The 21,412-nt window shown below is 52.5% G+C and overlaps 1 protein-coding gene and 1 long non-coding RNA gene across 6 annotated transcripts in view; one reads left to right on the top strand and one right to left on the bottom strand.

Moving 5' to 3' along the window:
• SAMD11 (sterile alpha motif domain containing 11) overlaps positions 1-21,412 on the bottom strand; it is a 127,856-nt gene that overhangs the window by 1,702 nt on the left and 104,742 nt on the right. For all 5 annotated transcript variants that reach the window (XM_042794654.1, XM_042794655.1, XM_042794657.1 and 2 more), the window contains exons 9-13: positions 15,602-15,717; positions 15,131-15,209; positions 14,178-14,881; positions 7,274-7,398; positions 2,627-2,737 (exon numbers count right to left, since the gene is read on the bottom strand). In XM_042794654.1, coding sequence (XP_042650588.1) covers positions 2,627-2,737; positions 7,274-7,398; positions 14,178-14,881; positions 15,131-15,209; positions 15,602-15,717 — 1,135 coding nt within the window. The remainder of the gene's footprint in view (positions 1-2,626; positions 2,738-7,273; positions 7,399-14,177; positions 14,882-15,130; positions 15,210-15,601; positions 15,718-21,412) is intronic.
• LOC122153656 lies at positions 330-17,310 on the top strand. The gene is made up of 3 exons (XR_006165502.1): positions 330-587; positions 14,904-14,909; positions 17,300-17,310. It is a non-coding gene; the product is annotated as an uncharacterized LOC122153656 (long non-coding RNA).

Genomic DNA, 21,412 nt, shown 5'->3' with positions numbered 1-21,412 from the left:
GGCGGGGCGGACAACAAGGGATGAGGCTGCCCCCAGACTCTTCAGAAACCACAGAAGCTGCATTTTCACGCGGCGAGCCCAGGTTCTGTACTCCCTGGTGAACTGCAGACAGAAGAGCCAGGTTACGCCGGTTGAACGAAGAGCTCACCTTGCCAATCCGCCACAAAATCCCCAACCCCTCGGTGACTGACTCACCAGGAAAGGTTTCCTCCTCTCTCTTTTTTTCTAAAGGACTCTGGTACGCACTCGTGCTCCCTAGCTCTGTTTCACCGGGCGCATCAGTGCCGTGGCCTTGGAGCTGCCCGGCCTGCCCTCCATCCCAGCTCAGGGCCTGCGCTGCGCTCTCTGGGCCGGCCGCGATGGAGGCCCTGCGGCGGCGCGGGCTGCAAGAAGCGCGCAACCCACAGCTGAACCTGCTCCAGCCTCGGAGCTGAACTAATCGGGTCTCGCCGCCTCCTCGGGGGGCTCTGGAGGCTCGCAGCCTGGTCACCTGGCTGGCTAAGGCTGGTGCTCTTCATCCTTCCTGGAGCCCAGCTCACCCCCTCCATGAGCGGCCCCTCCCAGGCCATCGCCGCTCCCCGGGGCTGGTGCCTCGGGCGGAGAGGGCTGCCTGATTCTTACCACTGCGGTATGGATGGCCCATTTGACAGAACTCTTCTGCTCTCCTTTTGCTACCCCAGCCCAGGGTACTGCACAGCACACTGTCCGCTTCTGAAGGGCATGAATCACTCTTAAGGGGGGTGGGCTGAGGGAGGGATAAAATAATCCGGCTACAGGGTGGCTGCTGTTAACTGCACAGGGAAGTGCAAGCCTGCAGCCTCTCCCTTCTGCAGTACCCAAGAAAACTCTCCTGAAGCAGTTCTCACCTCCCAGCAAGGGCCAAAGGCCCCACAACTTTCCAGCACCTACACAGCTGTTTCACATTTAAGCTTAAACAAAAACACAGGCTTGTGTTCAAACCAGACAACTGCGGCATTATTCAGTTAGCGACATCGGGACTTTGCTCCCCACTTACTCCCCGCCCCCCCCAATGCCTTATTATAGAACTTTAAACACTATTGATTAAATCGAAGCAGGGTTTTTCTAGTTTCAGCCCGTATCTCATATTCCCCCACCAAATCCGATCTAAGAATGTCTGTGAGCTGTTTGGCGTTCTCTGTTTTTTAAGAAACATAAGAGTTTTATTTCCTACTGAATTGACCCACAGGGAACAATTGCCCACAGAACCTTTTTATTAGACCCCTCATAAACAGTGAGGGCTGTAGGGAAAGTAGTAAAGTTGCTCTTATTGTTTTAACATAATGTAACAAATGTATAGCTTGTGGGTGAGAGAAACTACGCCAGAATAGTGACTATCTGTGCAACCCATGTATGTGCACATGCACATTACTGTCATGATTGTTTGCATGACATAATCCCCTAGGGAATACAATAGAACAGCCTGTTCTTGACGTGTCAGAAGCTATTTTCTGATCGTTAAATGGAAAAAAAAAAAAAAAAAAAAAAAAAAAAACAAAACAGCTAGCAGAGATATGTTCTAGGTTTGAGTCCAACCCAGGGGAAGTAGAGGCAACTGAAATGGAAGTCACCATGACTGCCAGCTAGGGGAGACAGGAGAAGAGCAAGGCAATTTTAGGAAAGCAGACCTCTACAGGCAGAGACTTGGGAGCCAGGTCATAGAGGGGAAAAAAGGTATTTTTGAGAAGCAGCAGCATCGCTGTAAGGGCGCAGCAGCAACCTAGTCGGTTGAGGAGGAAATAAAATCCCCTAAACTTGACTAACTCGGAGGCAAATACGCTTTCTACTTCCCGTGGCTCAAAATACAAGTGAATCGCACAGTCCGGAGCGGGGGGCGCGGGGTGGGAGGGGGTGGCACGGCCCATGAGCAAGACCAGTAAGCTCTAACTAGCAAGAGATAAAAAACGTTACAGAAGTCTATTACTAGCACAGCAGAGAAGGGAAAGAGCTGGTCCATTACTCACTGGGGAGGGAAAGTAATCAACAGATGATGCTGAGAGACATCGAATGCATTTGTGCTTCAAGTCTCGCTAAGAAGGAGAACCACCAAGAGCCATCGAGTTACAAGGAAAATGAGCAGCAAAAAACCTTCTATCCATTCTAGATAAAAAGAGATAACTGGTTCCTGAGATGGTTTTACCCTGTTCTTTAGGTACATCGGGATGACTATTTTCAACTGATTTGAAACCATCTCCCTTGCCTCACCTGTTCACAGGTTTTTGTCTTTCCTGGCCAGTATTTGTGGGAACAGCCTAACGTGTCTTTTCTAGCAGAAGCTGGTCCATTTTAGGAATTTCCCACTGCCTCCCTGTTACTCCTTCCCACCACTTGTCCTGAACTATTGGCTTCTGCCCCTGGGCACTGAATACTGTCCGTGTTTTCTTCCTGAAACAGTTATGTGACCGGCTCCGGGTCAGGATATGGAACATTTTGGAGGACAGGTCAAGCTTTCTTGAAACCAGAATTACAAATAAATAAATGAACAATTATTGCCTCATAAATTATATTCAATAAACCACGTTGCTTGACAGCCCTAGTCCTGTCAAGGGAACAACAAAGGGACGACTTTAAAGCGTGCTGCGTGCTACTACAGAGGAGACTGACCAACCTGTGACCGTATCTTCAGCGCAGGTCCGAGCTTCAGCCCCATATTGTTCAGTAAGTGCTCTTCTGTCAGGAGGGGCAGGGTCTCGCCATCAATAGCCTGCTCTCGGAATACCTGGAAGAAACCAGAACACAGGTCCAGGCTTAGAAATGCCAGGGACATACCTGGTGCACTCATCTCGCCACTGCACATACTGCTGTGGGAAAGGGAGACCCCGAGAGCCTCGAGGGTGAAGTGGGGCCATGGCGATACACCAGAGGTACGCACAGTCCTGCATCCACAGCCAGGAGCCAACAAAGAAAAGGAGACACATGTGGGAACGTGAATTAGGGCTGGTTGGGCCAGTTTAGATAAAGCAAAACATTTCTTTTATTTTTCTTAATGTTGGAATGGGGCGTGAAGTTTTTTTTCTCTGGTTTAGCAACCAAAACAGCTGACCTAAGTGCAACATTGTGAGTAAGCCCAGCTGACAGCAGATGACAGCAGATTTGAGAGAGAAGTGACATGCCCAGGGGCCCTATCCCAACTCCAAAAAGGGCAGAGGATGTAGGAGAAAAGATAATCTAAATTTTGGCAAATCCTAGGTCACTCACACTTGTGTGGCTATTTGGAAAAAGTTGACCCAGTAGACTTCAAAAGTATTTGCATTCTTCAGTGAGGCATATGCAATTGAAAAGGAGGAACTTGCTTGTTCATGCATTTCCTTCTCAAAGCTGCCAATTTCCAAAATAGTCTCCAGGCAAAAATACATAAACAGATCTGTGGAGCACACGCTGCAGGTTAGATGGATTCATGTGCAGCACTCAGTTTTGCACTTTTTGTCTTTTTCTCATTTTTTTATTTTTATTCCTGTCTCCTCCTTTGCCTGTGCTATGTTACCGCCATCCCTGGAACACTGGAGCAGCTGGAGAGCGCGGTCCTCATGCTGCTCGGCAGTGACCCCCAATACCCCGAACACCAACTGGGATCAGGGAGGAGGAGCCCTCCTCACCGTTCTATTTTCGCACTAGGCCCTTTCTTTTTCCCCCAACATATTCAGCAACATGCACTAATAAATACTGCAGTGCCACTGTATTGCCTGAGGTAGCCAAGCGGTACCACGAAACGTGGCACAATCCTACTGAGTCAACTGCCGTGGCCTTTCAGACAGTTCCCATCAGCAATACAGCACGTCTTGCCCCTCTCCCAGTTAGCTGAGTAAAGCAGAACCTGGTGATGTGCCCACATATAATCACAGAAATGGCAGCAGGGCTAGTACCGTCATAAAATGGCAGTTTCACATGAACACATTCTAATACACCCAGCCATGCAAAACGATCCCGTTCTAACACATTCTTAAGGACAGGAAAAAAAAATACTTTGTTTTGCCTCTCTCTAGTTCAAATGACAGGGTCATGCAAAAGTTTTCCACCTAATATGTACTGTGTTACAAAGGTTAAGATCTGGATACGCTGTCTTATTGCTTCATTCTTCATCTGTAGAGCGGGGCTACACTTCCACCCGCCTCCTCGGGGTGTTTATGCTGGACATACAGGCTCAATCCTCCCCCAGTAAACTGCCCCCAGTCGGTAATTAGGCCAGCAGGTTCCCCTCGGTTCTGGGCGGTGCCAGTCAGGTGCCCGGGTTTCCTCACTAACCGCATCTCCACCCCACCGCGTTTTTTCACACCCCAGCCCATGCTGGTCACTCCCCCAGATGACCAGTCTGTGGGGCCGGATCCCGCCGCCTCCCCGGGCAGCAGGCTGTGCACAGCACTGTTATTACTAACACTGCTGCAAGGGAGGGGGCTTCACTTTACTCCAACGGCTTCTTTTTCAGCAGCACTCCGGAGCCCAGAGCCATCCCTCTGGAGGGTGGCGGTGCCTGTTAGAGCCAAGGCAGCTGAGCTGCTGCAAGTGGTTTTTATTGCTGGACTCCACCAGCAAAGCTGCTCATGACTGCAGCATGTGTTTCTGCTCTTTGACCTAGCAAAACTTACTATACCAATTTCTTTTCCTTCCTCTGAGGCCAATGTGGCCGGGAGCCAAAAGCCTCCCTTTGCTCGGCACTAAAACCCTTCACAAAAAGCCTTAATTTGAGAAAGGATCCCCCTTGGGTGTTCTGCAGGTCTTGATCCACTGAAGGGACAAAGCTGAATATTGTCAAGAGCTGAAATCGGGCATGGCAACTTTTGTTTTTGCTGAAGTTTTCTTCTTTGTCTGAAACATGTTTCTAAATGCACAGCATACCACCAAACTCTTGCTGGGTTTTCCTGGCAGGAGAAGCCTGCAGACCAGTGCCAGACCTCCCCGGCAGCTGTGGTTTTGGAGAAGAGAACACAGACAGCTCTGCAGTTCAGAGCCACGGAGCTGGGTCGCCCTCGAACACTGGCATTTTCACATAGTAAAAAACCTGTTAAGCATATAACCAGAGTGCATAAAAACGCATCATCCCTTAAGCCACATACCCCCTACATAATGCAACATAGCAAGGCCACGACAGGAGGCTGTTTGCAGCAGCTCCCATTATCGTAAAACATTCTGTTTGCAAGGCACCAAGAAGATTGCTGAACCTTTGTCTCAGCAAGCTATTGATTCCTTCCCCACTGGTACACCAGGAGCTGGCATGGAAGGTGTAAATGGATGATCCGCGCGGTGGCTGTGTTAAAGGTTCCTGCACATTTCCTACTGGCCTAGTTCAGAAGCTTCCAAGCAACTCCGATCTTCATTCCCCGGCGCAGGAATGCAGACACTGCTCCACCACCCGTGCACCCCACGCTGTTTGGGGTGGGGGATAACAGAGAACACGAGTAGCTGTATCTCTTGGGTTTGGAGCCTTTTGCCTGAGCTCTGCTCAACACAGATGTACGCTCCTGAACCCGTCATCTGTCCCCTCACCATCCTCACTAAACCCAGCCCCTGAACTCCCCTCTACACGCTCAGACCTGCTGCTTCTCGCTCCCATAAACACCCATCCATCCACCACCTTTTTGTAACCAGTGCCCTTTCCATAATGAGAAACCGACCCTCCTCTCTTCCACACACCCGGTCACCCTGATCCACCCCCAAACACAACCCAAATCTCCGTCGTTCCTCTTTGGAAATACACCCCCCCCATCTCTGTAACAAGCATTCCCATTCCTAAGCGCTGCCTCTCGCCTGCACGCACAGCTCTTTGCTCCAAAGAAGCACTGGGTTTACAGGTGGTTTTCACAAAGCCTGTTGTGATGGGATTAACATCACGGTTAGGGGGCAAGGAAGGACAGAATTGTGGATTGAACACGTTACCCTGTCGCCTGAGCAAGAAGGGGGAGGTGTGGGGCAATTACAGGTTTCCACTTCCCCATCCCTTCTGGAGGGATGCAAAAGCACGCCCCTCACCCCACAGCACGCTACACATCAGCAGGACCTGAAGGAAATCACTTCCCTCGAGCCAGGCACGCACGCTGCTCTCCTCACAGGCGGTCCCAGCAGGAACAGGGGTGCTGAGCTTCACCCTTCTCAAAATGGCCGGGAGCGAACAGAAGTTCTGGGAGAGGACACTTGCCTAACACAACGAACAGAGGGCGAGACAGCAAGGGCCGAAGGCGGGGGGGGAGGTGGCAGATTTGGGGAAATCAGATTTCAGCCAGCCTGGATGGCAGAGCAGAGCTTTGCCCTCCTTAGCTGCCAGGCAGGGAAGCTCCTCTCTTGAACTGGCCTGTGCGGAAAGCTCCGTTCCTGCTCTCCTTCCTCCCTTTCAAGACCTGTTCTCAGCCTAGGATGTGTCTCTGCTGAAAGGCTGGATTGTCCTGAACTCTGGCCTTTTGCCTCTCTATCTCTGCCACTTTCAGTCCCTCCCTTCTAAGCACACTATATCCCCTTTACAAGGCTGTCCCAGACAGCTCAGGAATCCGGGCCTTCGCAGTTGGGGCGTTCTCTCAATGGGGCATTTATAATGGACTCCAGCAGATGCGGAAGCAAAAAACACAGGGTTGGTTTTTGTATTGCACCTCACGCTCTCACACTGAGCAGGCTTTATGAAGCCCCCGTTAGTGACGGATATTTCAACTCTGCTATAATGAGCTTAAAAATCACAGTCGCCACCGCTCTACGGCGTAAGCACAGAGGTTTCTTCGACGCTCATGCAGGCAGGGTCCCTCGCAGCCCCACTCTGCCCTCACAACGCTCTGGGTTGGTCAGCGAGGGGACGCAGCACCTCCCGCCAGGCTGGCTGGCCCGGCAAGCTGCCCCCCCCCCCCCCCCCCCCCCCCCCCCCCCCCGGAGCCAGGGACTACCTGGCAGCACATCCCTCGGGGCAGCAGCTCCCCAGCGAGCTTCTAAAAGCACGAGCCTGACAGTGAGGGACGAGTGACACTAAGCCACTGACCAACCGATCAACCCGCAACTCAGGTGCTCCCTCCTAACCCTGCCCCTGTTCCCATCCTCTCCTCACTGCTATCCACCTGCAAGGCCCATCACACACCTTCTTGGGGTCTTCACTGGCAGTGAGTAGCTATTTAGCAATCCACTAGAAAAAAAAAAAAAAAACACAAAAGCCTTGCAGGGCTCTGAGATACCCCTTCTCCTAGGAGAACGGAGCAAGTAAAATACAGACAGATCGGAGGGAGAGAACGGGCTTGCAGGGAGGACGTTCCTCCCATGATGTTCTTGAGGCTGTTACAAGATTTACCTGAGTGTACTCGGTGCAGCCGGACAAGTTGGACACAAAGCTGCACACATCCTCCACCGTCCATTTGCTGATGTCTTCCAGCGCAGGGCTTTCCTCACCATCCAGAAACAGACCTCCCATGGTGCCTGGATTGTTTGGAGTCGGGGGGGGTAGGAAGGAGGGGAGGAGAAAGAAACATAAATCATTAAAATCCCACACGGACAACAACTAGCCTGCAATCTGAATATTTTTCTCCAGCCACACATTCATCTTTAATGACCTGTCAATTAAAGCACTGGGCAGGGTCAATTCATAGGCCTCTTCCTCCTGGAGGTCCCCAGCTTAGAAAGGGGGGCAGGGGAAAGGAAAAATCCTAGCTAATGCATTTCATGTGTTTAATGTCCTTCAGCTGCAGGGAAGAAATAGGGGGAGGGGAGAGAAAAGAAAAAACCCTGAAGGAGTGTTTCTCCACACGCACCGCAAAGCGGAAAACTCTGACTGCCCTGTGGGTTTCTTCCCCCCAGCCCTTCCCCTGGCTACGTGCTCCGAATGATAACTGGCCCCGGACCTCTCCCTGGTGGCCCGCTGCCTTGCTGGAGCGTGAATCACTGGAGAACGTCTTGCTCTTTCAAAGCGTTCATTTGCAATCCACCCTCAGCCTGAAACATCCATCGGCTCGCTCTGCCCCAAAATACACTGCCCTCGGGTGCGCTGCAGGAGCTGGGCGGCTCCTGGCCGAGCGCCTGGCGGGTGGCAGGATGACCCCTGCCAGCCCCCGCGACACTCTCGAGACAGCGCAGCTCGGTGCGAGCCGGTATGTCAATTCTCCGAAACGCAACAGCGGTTCAGGTCCCAGCCCTGTCAGCAGAGACGAAGGTGATGGGTTCCAAAAGGGTGGAAGAGAGCTGCCCCCCCCCCCCCGCTGCCCTGTGTCGCCAGAGCCTGACAGCACGGGATGTGCACGCAGGGAGAAAACCCGACTGGAGCTGAGAGAGGAGCTGGAGGAGAGGCACTGAGAATAAGAAATGCCAGCCAGGTAACTCATATCTACTGTGGTGTGCAAAGGGAAAAATGTAAAAACAAGTAATGAAGAAACCTAGTTCCAGAAAACACCACTTTGGGGGTGGGGGGGTGGGGGGGGAAAGAAAAAAAAAGAGAGGGAAAAAAAAAAGATTTAACAAATTGTTAATCTGCGGAACCCACTGCTGCATGATATAATTTAGACCATGAGATCAAGAAGATATTTATAAGGATGTCAACATCCATGGTTAGAGCAGGTAGAGAAAGTGTTTACGAGGGGTATAAACTGCTATGATTCAGGCCACAAAGCAAGAAATTATCAGAAAAAAATATTTCTCCCAGGGGTCTATCATGACAAAATTATCTGTCCTGTAGGCCCAAGATTTTTCCCTGCGGCATTTGATCAGTACCACAGACACAACCCCTTGCTGTGACTCCTTTGCTCCTGTCCACAGCAGGTCAGATAGCATTTCTGCCAGGAATGACAGGATGAAAACGGGATGCAGCCAACTCATGGTGGGGAGCACAAGCCCAGAGAATGGGGAGCGGCCAGTTCCCTGGGGGAAGGCACCAGGTCAGCGGCACGAGGCGCAGAAAGAGCAAAAGGCAAAGCCACCAGCACAGTCCGAGGTTAACAGGAAAAGGGCAGGATGTAGAGAGGAAGTCATCATGCCAATAAGATGCTTTTAAAACAACAGCAGTCTGACAAGCAGCAGCCAGATGCTGGGTAATCATTTCCACCCCATTTCCGCTCCCAACTTCCTGCTTCCCTCCCCAGCCTCACCCTCCGCACGGCTCCTGCAGCCACACCACTGCTTCCCCTCCCGGGAAGACTTTTCACACCTCCTTCACACCCTTAGTCTCTCCCACAATCTTTCCTTCTTGCCGGCACAGGCCGCTCTCCCCTCCAGCCTCAGCACCAGGCTTGCACCACGCTCTGCTCGCCGCTCCCGGGACCTGCCAAGCGCGGAGAGCTCGTTGCCCCCCGCCCCGCCACCCTGGGCCAGCCAGCTCCTCACCCTCCTCTTCGCGCCCCTTCTTTTTCCAGCGAGAGAAACTTCAAATACTTTTGTGTGTCTGATAACAGCTGCAGAGAAAACGATCAGCTTTCCTGCGAGCTAGGCGCCCGTCAGCACGGGAGGTGGAGGCAGAGGCCGTCGCCAAAGAGCCAGTGAGCACTTTCCTTCCCCCTCGCCACCGCCAGCTATCAGACAGACAGATGGACACGAGCCCTCATTCTCATTCCTATTGCATTCTGTTTTCCAGGAGACAAACTCACAGTCGCTTATGTTAAAATTCACAAAACACTCAAATGGCTGAGGGCTTTTTTTTTTTTTTTTTTTTTTCCTTTTTTGCCATTTTGAGGGAGGGTTTTTCTTTCTCAGGGTGGGGGGTAATTCTCTTTCTCCTTTTTGGAAGAGTGGCTGCAGCTTGGTAAATAGAGGAAGTGAAACTGAACTCAATTATTCCAGGCACAGTCAATGCTCAGGCGAGACACCTCCATCTGCAGCCAGAGCAAGCGTCTCTGAGGGGATCTGACTGTAACAGCCAACTGCTTTAAAATTAGGTACTTCCTTATTCCAAAAGCAAGCCAAGGATTGAATTGCAGCAACACGGTGCTTGGGAATGAATTCTCCCATCACCAGCCAGCCAGCCTCATCCTCAGGGTTTAACCTCAGCCTGCATGGAGAGGGTCATGTGCACCTCGCCAGGTCCCCCCCGGTGTGGGCAGAGACTTGGCCCAGATGTTGCCTTCACAGCTGGCAGGGAGGAGGGGGAAGGTGTAAGGCTTCCCTCCGGTCCCTCTCCTGCACACGTGCTTGCAATCCTGGAACTGCACTGAACGTGGGATCGCTTGCAGGGTTACTGACACCGCCAGCAGAGCTGGGCTAGCAACCGCTTCTCCTCCAGAAGCCTTTCTCCTCCGTGGTTTTCCTTCCTTTGTCTCTTCGTGCCCCCAGAAGAAAGGGAGGGAGAGGTCAAGATGCACACACAGTAAGCCTGCTGTGTCCAAGACTGAGGGCAAGACGGGCCCGCTGTATGGGAAGAAGAAATACTTTCCACATACCCACACACAGAGAAATAGAATACGGCCAAAATATTTATCTCTGAGAGTTTGTTTTCCCTTCCCGTTTATACCAGGGAAAGAGGGACTAACTGGTGGAAATGTTCTTGGGAGGGGAAAGGCAAATATCAATACTCTGGGTTCGGGCCTCTTAGCAGTTTCTGTGCCACAGAACTTAAAAGCTAGAAGGTGGAAACCTAATCCCACTGAAGTTAGTGGCAAAACACCTCTATTCCCTGCAGAAAAGCCCCAAATCCCACAGTGCCTGCAGAAGAGCTCGGCCCTAGTAGCTCCAAAGACTCAGTTGCCGTTCTGTGCACTCAGCACCCCTGAAGCCAGGGTTGTGGAGCCTGGTGTTCGGGTGCCCCCCCCCGCCCTTCTGCTCCCACCTCAGCTCTGTCACCGGTCTGAAGTCACCAGGTGCAGAACAACCCCAGGAAGCACCTCCGAAGGATGACCCGGTTGCAGACTACACTGGTCCCTCCAGTCTCAGCGTGTTTCTAATTTGCAACTAGTACAGGACCAGCCCTCAGCACGCTGCCTCCAGTCACTGGCCCTTCCTAATTTTCAAGTCCCTAGAGCAAAAGGGCTCCTGTCCTTCATCTCATCCCTCCTCGGGATGATACTGCACCCTCTGCTCCACCTCTGTGCATGGCTGCACCCACTCACCACTGCTCTGGCAGTTTGGACAATGATAACAAATAGGTGCCAAGTGGCTAGAAGGGACGCACCTTCTATTATAATAATGACATGTCACCAGATCCTGCTGGACTGCGAGGATGCATAAAGGGCAGCATCTATTCCCTGCCAGGCCTCCTCTGTCTTGCTCTATGATAAATGATGGTCCGAGAGACTGGTAATGGATTACAGAGCATTTCACCAGATGGGACCCAGCGTGTAGGGACTGAAAAGAATCCATCGTCCCAGGCCAGTGTCTTGCAGACAGGTGCCCATGTAAAAGCCCTCACCGCCCATGCCGCAATCCATTTATAATTTCCCTCCCTCCTCCTGGTATCCAGCTGCTTCAGAGGAGAAGCCAAAGGCTGAACGGGTCCGGGAGAACAACCCTTCTGGCCACCCCAGTAAGGGAAACCTCTGCTGCAAATCCAGCAGCCAGGCTGCAACGGGGCTGCCTCTGCTGCATGGGAACACACGAGTTTTCGCTCCTGGCATCCCAGGAGACAATTCAGGTGCCAACTGGGAGACCAGTGCACAAAGCAAACCCGCTCAGAAGTCAGCCCACCTATGGGTTTAATCAGTTTTGCTACCACTCTCAAACCCCTCTCCCGTTCTTCCCTGTGCACGCACCCCCTCCTCCCCGCACACCGGAGGGGGCTTGGGTCACGGAGAGGCACTGGAAGGCTTGCGTTAATTGCTCTCCAGACTACAGATCGATAGAAGAATTTTAGCCTCCTGCACACTCCATCCTTCACCTTTTCCAAAGGACGGGGCTGGAGGAGGGCGGTGGGAGGAGGAGGGGAGCAAGGCTGCTGAAACCTTGATGAGATGAGGTCATCGAGCAGCCGCCAGATCCCCAGAAGGCAGCTCAGGGATTCGACCCAGCTCTGGCTGCCTCATCGATATTCTTCCCAGTAGGGACAGAAAACAGCACTCTGCCTCCAAAGGAGGAACCTCCCCTGGCTGGAAGACCAGAGGAACTGCCTGAAACAGTGATCATTTTCAGGCAGCCACTTCTCTCCTCTCCTCCCTCCGGCTCTTCCTTCCCGCCTGCCATGTTACCTGCCCTGTTTAGGTGGTTATTTTACCGCAGCAGCCTCCAGTGGACAGCACAACATCGGGACCAGCCAGGCCGAAAGAGCAGTCCTCGTGCAAAAAGAGGATTATGGAAATTATATGGCGCTGGGGGAGAGGGGGGTGCAGTTCTGTCTGTCTGTCTTCAGGTGGTTTGTGTTCCCCAAGGGCCCAAGTAACGCATTTTTCACTGGCGCACGTTACCCCAGCACACCCCATGGTCCCCGCAGCATTTGGATCAATACAGCCCTCAATATTTCAGTTGCTGAAGTCCCAGCTCCCCCATCTACCTGCTGTGCTGCATCAAACAAGATGCCCGTATTTCCCAAGGCTGTTTCAGGTCAGAGCTTTTGCTAGGGAGCCGTACAGTGCCTACCACAGCAGGGCCTGAACTCAGCGCTGCTGTCCCACAAACAGGCAACATGAACAGCCACGACAGTGTGTGAAGCTAGCCGAGAGGAAAAGAGCCCTCAGGAAAAGACCTACAGCACCAGAACAGGCTCCACAAATCAGAAGCGCCTGAAAACTGGGCAGTGAAACACAGTCCTGCTCTTTGCCGAGGCCTCAAGACACGATGGTGATATAAATTCGAAGTGATAATAATAAATGGCCTATTACAGTAACTCGCACATTGCTGGGGGAGGGAGGAAACCCGTCTCCAATCCAGGCCTCCCTGCAGAGCCTCACACAAGTGATGAGCACCACAGAGCCGTGCGTTTCCCTTTTTAATGGCCAGGAGAAAAAGGCTCCTGCGAGGAAGCCTCAGCAGCCCAAGGCAGCAGGAATATTTATCATGTTGGCCACCTGCCTGTCATAGAAAAATCGCTTCCTCCTTCCTGGTTGGAAGGCAGCTCTAATGAGTGATGGGCAGCTGCGTTCACAACCGCGGCAGCTCTTTGCATAGAAAACAGTAAGCCTCCGCGACCCACATGCCATGCCCCCCCCTTTCTCCCTCCTCCATGTGGCAGGAGGTCCTACCTCCTGCTAATTGCTCAGCCAAGTAATTAGATGAGGCGGATTTGGGCTCTCGGCTAGGCTAGCGGGGCTGCCACCCTGCTCTGCCTCCAGGAGACCCCGGGGCAGAGCAGCTACCAGGGTTGGAAACCCCACTTGGTACTCAGTGCTCCCTTCTGTCTCCAGCTGTGCCTGCCTTTGCTGCCCACCTCCACAGCCCTCGGGGACCAGAGAGCTGGCAATGCCCTCCCTGCCCGCCTGTCCCATCCAACAGGCACCGGTCCAGCTATACCAGTGCCTGAGAGACTGAGAAACACACCACAGGCAGGGGAAAGAGCCCATCTGCCTCTGCCCTAGCAAAGGGGCACAGCAGTGCTAAACTCGGACACCTCCAAGGGCATGGGGCAGCCAAGATGTCTAAGTCACTGCTGGAGAAACCCTCTGACACCCCATCCCAAAGGTGCTGTCCCATATGTTACCCTGGGAACGTCCCAGATATGACACAGCAGGGAGGAAAATGCTGCAGCCTTAATCCTTTCATTTCCCTCGCCTCAAACCATGGCAGTGCACAGAGGGAGAACCAAGCACGGGGGAACCAGCCAGCCCCCCTCCAGCCCTGCACCTCTCCCTGAAGAACAGCCTGGGAAGCTCCCCTTCCCCTCCTCTGTTCTGCTGTATCTGGGTGTTTCACTCCAAACTGGCTCCTCCAGTTCTCACTCCCTGGAAATCACAGGAGCGCAGCCCAACAGCCACCCTTCCAGATACAATATTTCTGGCCCTTTACCTTGTAGGGCAGCACCTTTTGGCCTGTCATAATTTTTGCTGCCTTTCCCTGAATAATTTACTGGCGTCTGTCCCGAGACATGACTCCCAGGGAAGGCCCAGGCAACTGCAAGATCCCTGAAGTCCATCATATCGGGATCTCCTTTCTCATGTACTTTGTCCCTGCTGACTCTAGACTTGCTGTACTGCAAATGGAGTCGTTTATATTAATTAAAAGAAGGTGCTTGGTTCCCTGCAGAGAAAAAAGAACCACAACCACACTGCAAAAGAAGAAGAGTCCCACTTTTAGCATGCTGCAAAACATGTCACTGCTCCAGCCAGTAACTCAGTGACAGGCCCTCGTGCACTCACCTGCATGGAAGTACGGGCTCATCGTGTAAGGGAATCCGAAGGGCAGCGGCTGAGGTGGTGGGATGGAGGCTGGCGGGAGATACTTCACCTCATTTTTGTTGATGCCTGGGCCAAGCAAATGGCTGGGGGATTCGGCGCTCGAGGAGCTGCAGGGGGCATTTTGGCCAGCAGCCGCTTCACCCAGCTCCTTGGCCCCTTCACAGACTTTGCCCGTCTCTTTGCACTCCTTGAGCTCAGCGGCCGAGCTGCTGCTCTCAGCCTTCAGGCTCTCGGGCTTCTCGTCGCTCACATCCGCGTCGCTCTCAGAGTCCTTCATCTCCTCGTCGTTACAGTCTGGTGCCCCATCGCGCGCCCGGGGCTCCGCCAGCTCCTTGGCCTCGCTCAGCCCCTGCGGCTCGGCGCGGTGGTGTGCCGATTTCCGACTGCCCCGCCGGGGCTGCTCCTTGGGCGGCGTGGCACTGCTGGGGACGCTGGGGTTGAGGGACAGCAGGGGAGTGTTGTTGTGCCGCAGGACCAGCATGGCGTTCCTCCGGGAGAGCTCCTCCCGCAGCGGGTGGCCCTCGGGGATGTCGTGCACGTTGCGCAGGGCCGGGTGGTCGGGGGGCAAGCCGGGATGCAGGCTCAGCGGGTCACCAGCCAGTAGCCTTTGCCTGTGGAGATTCTCCAGCTCCTTCTGACGGATGATCTCGGCCGACATCTCCAACCTAAATTGGGAGAGGCAAAGAGGGAACGGTCGGTGGGGGGGAGCTCTGCGAGCAACTTGCTGAACCAGAGCTTGCGGGATCAAGGTGTCACTTCCACACCCGCACACCGTTCCCATTGGTGTCACTTGGACACCGCTCTGTCGCCTGTGCACAGCTCGCCCAACGCAGCAGCCCACATAGCCTGCTGCTAGGAAAGGGAAGGAAAAATCCAACCCAAGCCCGGGCAGGCTAACCCTCTACACTCTTTACCTTGCCAGGTTTTGCTTTCGTAGCATCTCTTGCTGCCGTGCAAACATCTCTGCTTGTGCCGGCTGCAGGAACCCGTAACCTGGGGACAGGGAGGACAGTGATATGGAGTTATCAATCTCAGCACTGAGTCTTTGCTAACTCAGGGCCAGCTCCTCAGAGGGCTAACGGAGCAGGAAAGAGCAGCTGAGAACCGCCTTTCTGTTCTAGAGCCCATCCACTCCCTCACTCCCAAGGCAGTGCAGTCAGCTGCTGAAACGTGGGATCAGGGAGGCCGGTGGGGATTAAAAGAGAGAGCAGCCAAGGCGACCAGCTCCCCTCACTGTGAAACAAGGGTGAAGTCAGCACAGCAGGAATGGGGAAACACAGAAAATGTGTCTGGGCTGTTTGGCTAAAGGACAGCTTGTCACAGCCTGCACCTTTGCTCTATACCCACTTCCCCCGGCTGATGGCAAGCATCTCCTACGCACTCACCTGGTGTCTGGCAGAGCGCCGAGGGCACCCCGAGGAAAGGAGGTCTCAAGTGGGGTCCCAGAGCAATATGGGGTGCATTCTGGGGTGAAAGCAGAGGTGGCGGGTGGGATATCTCCCTGCAGAAATCAGAAAATAAATTCCTGTTGAAAATCCGGAGGCTCCACCTGCAATGCCCAGAGGGCCCTGGCTCAGGAAGAAGCTCCTTTCTGCAGATGACCTGCACTGTGTACCAGAGGCTGTTCTGAGAAAGCAAGCTGCCTCTTCACCCATACGCAAAACTTTTAAAAGGGAGAGAAGAATGAGAAGAAGGAGAACCAGAAAGGGAAGAAAGCAGCCAGGACTCCAAAGGTCCCACATACTTCCCACCTTGATATGTTTGATTCTGTGGCCTTTCAGCTGGGCTGTTGAAATGGGGTTTGGCTGCCCAGGGCTAGATAGCAAAGGCAAGGCTGAAAATGCTGCACCTGCCTGTCCCCTTAGCAAGCTTGGGTTTTTATCTCAACTACCTTGCAACTGAAAAGGCATTCTGTATTTTGGGAGCTGGGGAGATTTGAAGGCAGCACTGGTATGCCTTGCAAAAAAAAAAAAAAAAAAAAAAAAAAAAAATCACTGTCCTAGCTGGGACAAGGGGTGATCTTTAATTTTAGAGAATAGCTGTAAGCAAAGCAGAGAAAGACAGGAGAGATGGGGAGAGGGACGTGAGCAGGAAGTGCCCTGGGGTCAGTGGAAGGCAATACTACTGGAGAAGGGTGGGTGATGCTGGCTAGAATGGCTAGAGCAGATGTAAGGTGGCAAGGAAACTGGAAAAGGCAGGTTTGAGGGGTGGGGAAGAGGACAATGACTGGAAGTAAGGCAGGTAGCCCTGGCAGGGAGGGGTGGGGGAGGGAAAAAAAAAAGGAAGGCAAGGAAAAAAAAAAAAAAGGCAGGAAGGGAATAAGAGCCAAGGTCTCTTCCATTAGTCAAATCTGCCCTGGGAGCCTGCAAGCAAATCTCTGCTTTCCGGCTGCACGTCTCTTAATTCCTTTTGATGGCCACTTACAACATTATTACCTTCACCAGGGCATCTAGAGGCAAAGCCAAGTGCTGTGCCGTTTATTTTCATTTTACAATATCTCCCTATAAAATCTGCTTCAGGAGAAACTGGAGGGCAAGAGAAAGGGAGCAAGAAGGTGCCTGTGACTTTGCAACAAACAGACCATAGGCACAACCACGCTCCCCCTTTCAGAGGGGGGCTGGCATGGGAGCGTGGGATAACGTGAGAATTCCAGCCACCACGGCTCATGAAAAGCCAGACAAGGGCTCTTTGGGGATGAGGTGGGCATGGAAACGATTCCTGTCCTTTCCCTACATCTTGTGGTGTAGTTTAATCCTCACGCTGTGCAACTGCCCCTAACAAAACACTGCCACACGCTCAGCCACAGCGCAGAACGGGCTGAGATTCCCCTCAGAAATTCTTCCTTCTCCCCACCCCTTGCCCATCTGCCTGTCTTTGCCTCCCCCCTTCCCGTCTGTCTCTACTCCCCTTCTCCCCTTCCCCTGGCTGTCTCCGTCTCTCCTTTCCTCCTCCTTCCTCCCCTAGCTCTCCTCTAAACTAATTGCACAGCTCGCTGTGTCTGGAGGAGAGCCACAGATCGATCCGTCGCTGTTGAAATGTTAATGCTAATCGTATAACCGCTCCGCCAGCACCTCGCACTTCAGTGGCAGCTCCAATTAATCTCAGGTAACGCAGCGCGTGACCTTCGGCTCAGCGCCGGGGCAGCAGCCAAGCGATGCTTATGTAATTACACCATGAAGTGTGTAATCACCTGCCCTAATCCCCGAGGCCTCACAATTAGCCGAGGCCTCGGTCGCTGGGCTGCCAAGTGCTTTGCCACCCCGGACAGCCTGCAGATGAATAACGGACAATTAAAGCGGCATGACGGGGGCTAGGAGGTGTCCGTTCGATCGTAATTAGCTGTAATCATGGGGAGACGAGCCTGGCAGACGTGCTGTTCGTTTTATAAGAAGCAATTTAGGAAATCAAGTCGCTTTTAACCATTCCATGGCCAGGCAAACAGCGGCCATGCCCTCCCTGCCTTTTATATATGCAGAAAAAGAGGATCCTGTACGAGAGAGAATGCACAGAAGCCCCAGGTGCAGGCTGCACACAGAGAGCCCAGAAGGAAATGCTAAAAACAAAGAGAGCTTCTTGATTTTAGCCAAGAGGAGACAATCTGTGCCCAGGAAGCATACTGCTTGATGGAGATCAGGACTGGGCACTGGGAAAATAAAAGGTTCTCCCTTTGAAGGCAGCCCAGTGTTAATCAGAGGCTATTTTTATGCTTTAACATTGCACTACAGAGCCTAACTCTGATCCCCAAGTAAATCACATTGGCTCAAGACCTCGCAGTTCATTCCCTCTCTGTCCCCTCATCAGAGCTGTGCAGCTTCCTTGCCTGTGGGGGCCAGTGATCCGTGCCCCACGTGGGGACAGGGGGACAGCAGGACGAAGCAATCACCGCAGGACCTGACCACGCTGCCACGCACACGGCCGAGCAGCCTGCGGCGGCTGGGAAGGGGCTGGAGGTAGTTGTAAGAGGGGCTGTAAGAAACACGACTTCGAACGTGAGAGGTCAGCTGCTGCTTATGTTACACACACAGGGAGACGTTTGCACGTGCTGTCACCACGCAGAGATGCCAGAGCTGATTTGCTGGAGCTCTCTGTGTAGGGCAGAGCTGCTGGGTGAGGCCAGATAAACGGGATCAGCCAAAGGTCCCACGACCAGCACTGTTACACGCGGAGTTTGTGGCTTCAAGTCAGAGAAGGGAAGCTGCACCAGGCCAAACACAAAGGGGTCATCGCACCCTCTCCTGACACCAGCGTCACCCCAGCCGTAGAAAACTCAGACAGAAAGCAGCAACGCTCACAAATATTTGGGGGACGAGGGACTCTCCTCCCTGCAGGGAGACTGATACTCGCCAGCTCATGCTGCAGAGCCCCCGCGGGGCAGTGCCCCACGCCGCCCGCGTTACCAGGAAGGACAGACGCTTTCTGCCGTCCCACAGACCCAGCCGGGGAGCCGGCCAGGGCCTGCCGCTGCTCCCTTCCAGCCCACCCGCCCGATCCTTGGCACGGGAGGCAGGGAGGGAGGGAGTATGACCAGGCCGTGTCCTGGCACAGAGCTGGGAAGCCCGCCCAGGCTGCCGGGTACAGATACAACCAATTGCTTGGAAATGAACTGGCAACCCTGGAGTAAAAAGCCCCAGAGACCTTAACAAAGGCTACTGTGCTTTTAGACAGACGTGCACCAAAACACAAATCCTTGCATCCTTTCTCAGGTACATATCAGCCTTCAACCCCTCATTAATTTTCTTCCTCCTCTTCTTCCACCTCTCAGAGTAAGAGCTGAATTACAGTCCCATACTCCGAGAATGTGAATTTAGCCCTTGGCAATTACATCTGATAAGCCTCGTCCTTACCTTGCAGAGAGCAATTCTGTGTTACTGCGTATTCCTCCCCCCACCCCCTTTTTTTTTTTTTTCCCTAATATGCCAGCTGGAGGCTTGTGAGCAGGGTATTAGGGGATTTGCACTGCATGCTGCTAAATTTGATATGTCCTTTAACAGGAGACAAATGGTTCACAAGGCTTAAAAAGTATCGACTTTTCTTTAACAATAAGCACTAATGGCCTTCAAATAATCAATATTTAAAGTCATTATGGGGTTACACATTATACTGTTAAAACCAAGCCTTTCACTTTAACCCCATCATATCCTCCCAAGCCCTGAGCAGTGCTCCCCCCTGACTCACTCCAAGCTCAAAAGGAAGGCTTGGAGCACAGGCTGTGACTGGAGATGTGAGAGGGTCAGGAAATGCAGATTGAAACTGGCAAGGCATGGAAATAAATTTAGAATGGATGGAAGAAGGGGGAAAAAAAAGAATGCATGAAAGCTCTGCTTTCTTCTGCTTTGCATTTGATAGGAAGAGACACTTTAAACCTGAGGTAATAGGCAAGCAGCGCACAGCTCCTTGCTCGTTTGCCATCCGCAGACACTGTCTGTGCCAGGAAGGGAAAATAAATAAAATGAAAGGGCTTTCTAAAAATGGTGTTTGGGATTTCCAGGCAGAGACAGATACATTCTAGGGCAGCAACGAGGCCTGGACACAGACAGGGTCTGGTTTATGCTGCCAGGGGAAATCACTCCCTCAAAATCCAAACTGGTGCTAAAACCAAATTAGTTAAATCAGGTCAAGCTCTTTGGCCTTTGCTCTGCGTAACATTCAGCCAGCTGGGATCTGCTGAGGAATCCTCCCAGTGCAAAAATCTGAGAGAGATACAATATAGAGAACAGAGGGAGGGATGTGAGGCTGGGGTAGGTAAGATGCCGAAAGAGAATGTGTCCAGAAGACAGGAGAAATGTGCCCAAAGAGCCAGGAGTGAAAAGGAAAGCCTCCACAATGCAGGGGGGAGGAATTAAGTGGTAAAAGAAAAAATGGTAGCAGCAGCAGATGGAAAGAATGCAATCCAAAAAACCTTGCTGGGTATTTCAGGCACATCTTTGCACAGAAAAAGGCCTCTGGCTGATGCACAATGTTTGTCAGCTTTCTGCAACGGAAGGGCAGCAAGTGCATCTCAGACTCTGCGGCTCCCGCTCCCAGAACGCTCCAGCCAAAGGGCTCGGCTGCCCGGGACCCCAGCAGATCAGGATGCTGACGGCATCTCACGCAGGCAGTATTTCTTGCTGCTTGGCATTCCTCCTGCCTTCACCCCATAATTGTCCATGGTCCTGGAAGATGAATTGTGTCCCTAATGCTTCTTACACACAGTACCGGAGAGCTGAATGCTACTACCAAAGTACCTGCCTCAGCACTTGCCCTCTCTCTGGCTGGGATCTGCCTTCTCGCCCTCCTGTGAGCCAGGGGCAGTTCTCCCTCACAGACCCCGTGCCACACACTGTACGCATGTGAACAAGCTCCTGGCAACTCGTAACATAGAACTGATGCATCATATTTAGCCAACAAGCTTCACCACACCGATCACACTGTTAAGCAGCTCGTCCAGCCTAGTCTGAGTGCCCCTGCAATGACTTCTATTTGCACTGTATAAATGTTTTTTTCCCTAAAGGGGGTGAACGCAAGTGTTCCCGAGGCTTCGCATGCTGTGAAAGGCAGTCTGCTCAGTCCAAAGTTGGGAATACAATCAGGAGTGCATTCTGCATGTACCAGGAGATGAGCATCCTGGGTAAGAACATGCCAGGCTAAACGACCCCAGCAAAACCAAGTACACTGCCAATGAATTTTGGAGTCAAGATCTAAGGATTAGGAGCCAAGCAACTCTGCATCTCTGCAGGGCACAGCCACCTGCCATTTTTGCAGGAGACAGAGCAGTTTGGAGATGGGAAGTACTCCAGGCTGGAGTAGTTACAATGACACCTTTTAGTTGTACCCTTTCCTCTTCCAAGTCTTTTTATAACACCGAACTCAACAATCTTTTCAAACAAACTACCAGGTCCTGGCACTCTATAATCCAAGTCTAAATCAATCTAGAGAAGGATCTAGGAAACCAAAACCATGAAACCAAATGGATTCTCAAGCCTGCAGCTTGAGTCTACTTCTGGCAAGACATATCAGTTTTACTTTTTTTGACAGATGAGGAAGCTAGAGCAAAGAGGTGAAGGGACCACTACTCCGCTAAAAGGATCTGGTCCGTGAAAATCCATATTCAGTGTGTCTGAGTGCACACATGTGTGTATCACCCCCTTCAGAGCCAGTACCCACCTGCCTGCCTTGTGTATCATTAAACCTACCAGCCTGTTTCTGGCCCGCAAAGA

Source organism: Tyto alba, unplaced genomic scaffold, assembly GCF_018691265.1.
Source record: "Tyto alba isolate M040663 unplaced genomic scaffold, T.alba_DEE_v4.0 Super-Scaffold_20000042, whole genome shotgun sequence".
NCBI classification, from domain to species: domain Eukaryota; kingdom Metazoa; phylum Chordata; class Aves; order Strigiformes; family Tytonidae; genus Tyto; species Tyto alba.
This window is presented reverse-complemented; position numbering and strand designations above follow the sequence as displayed.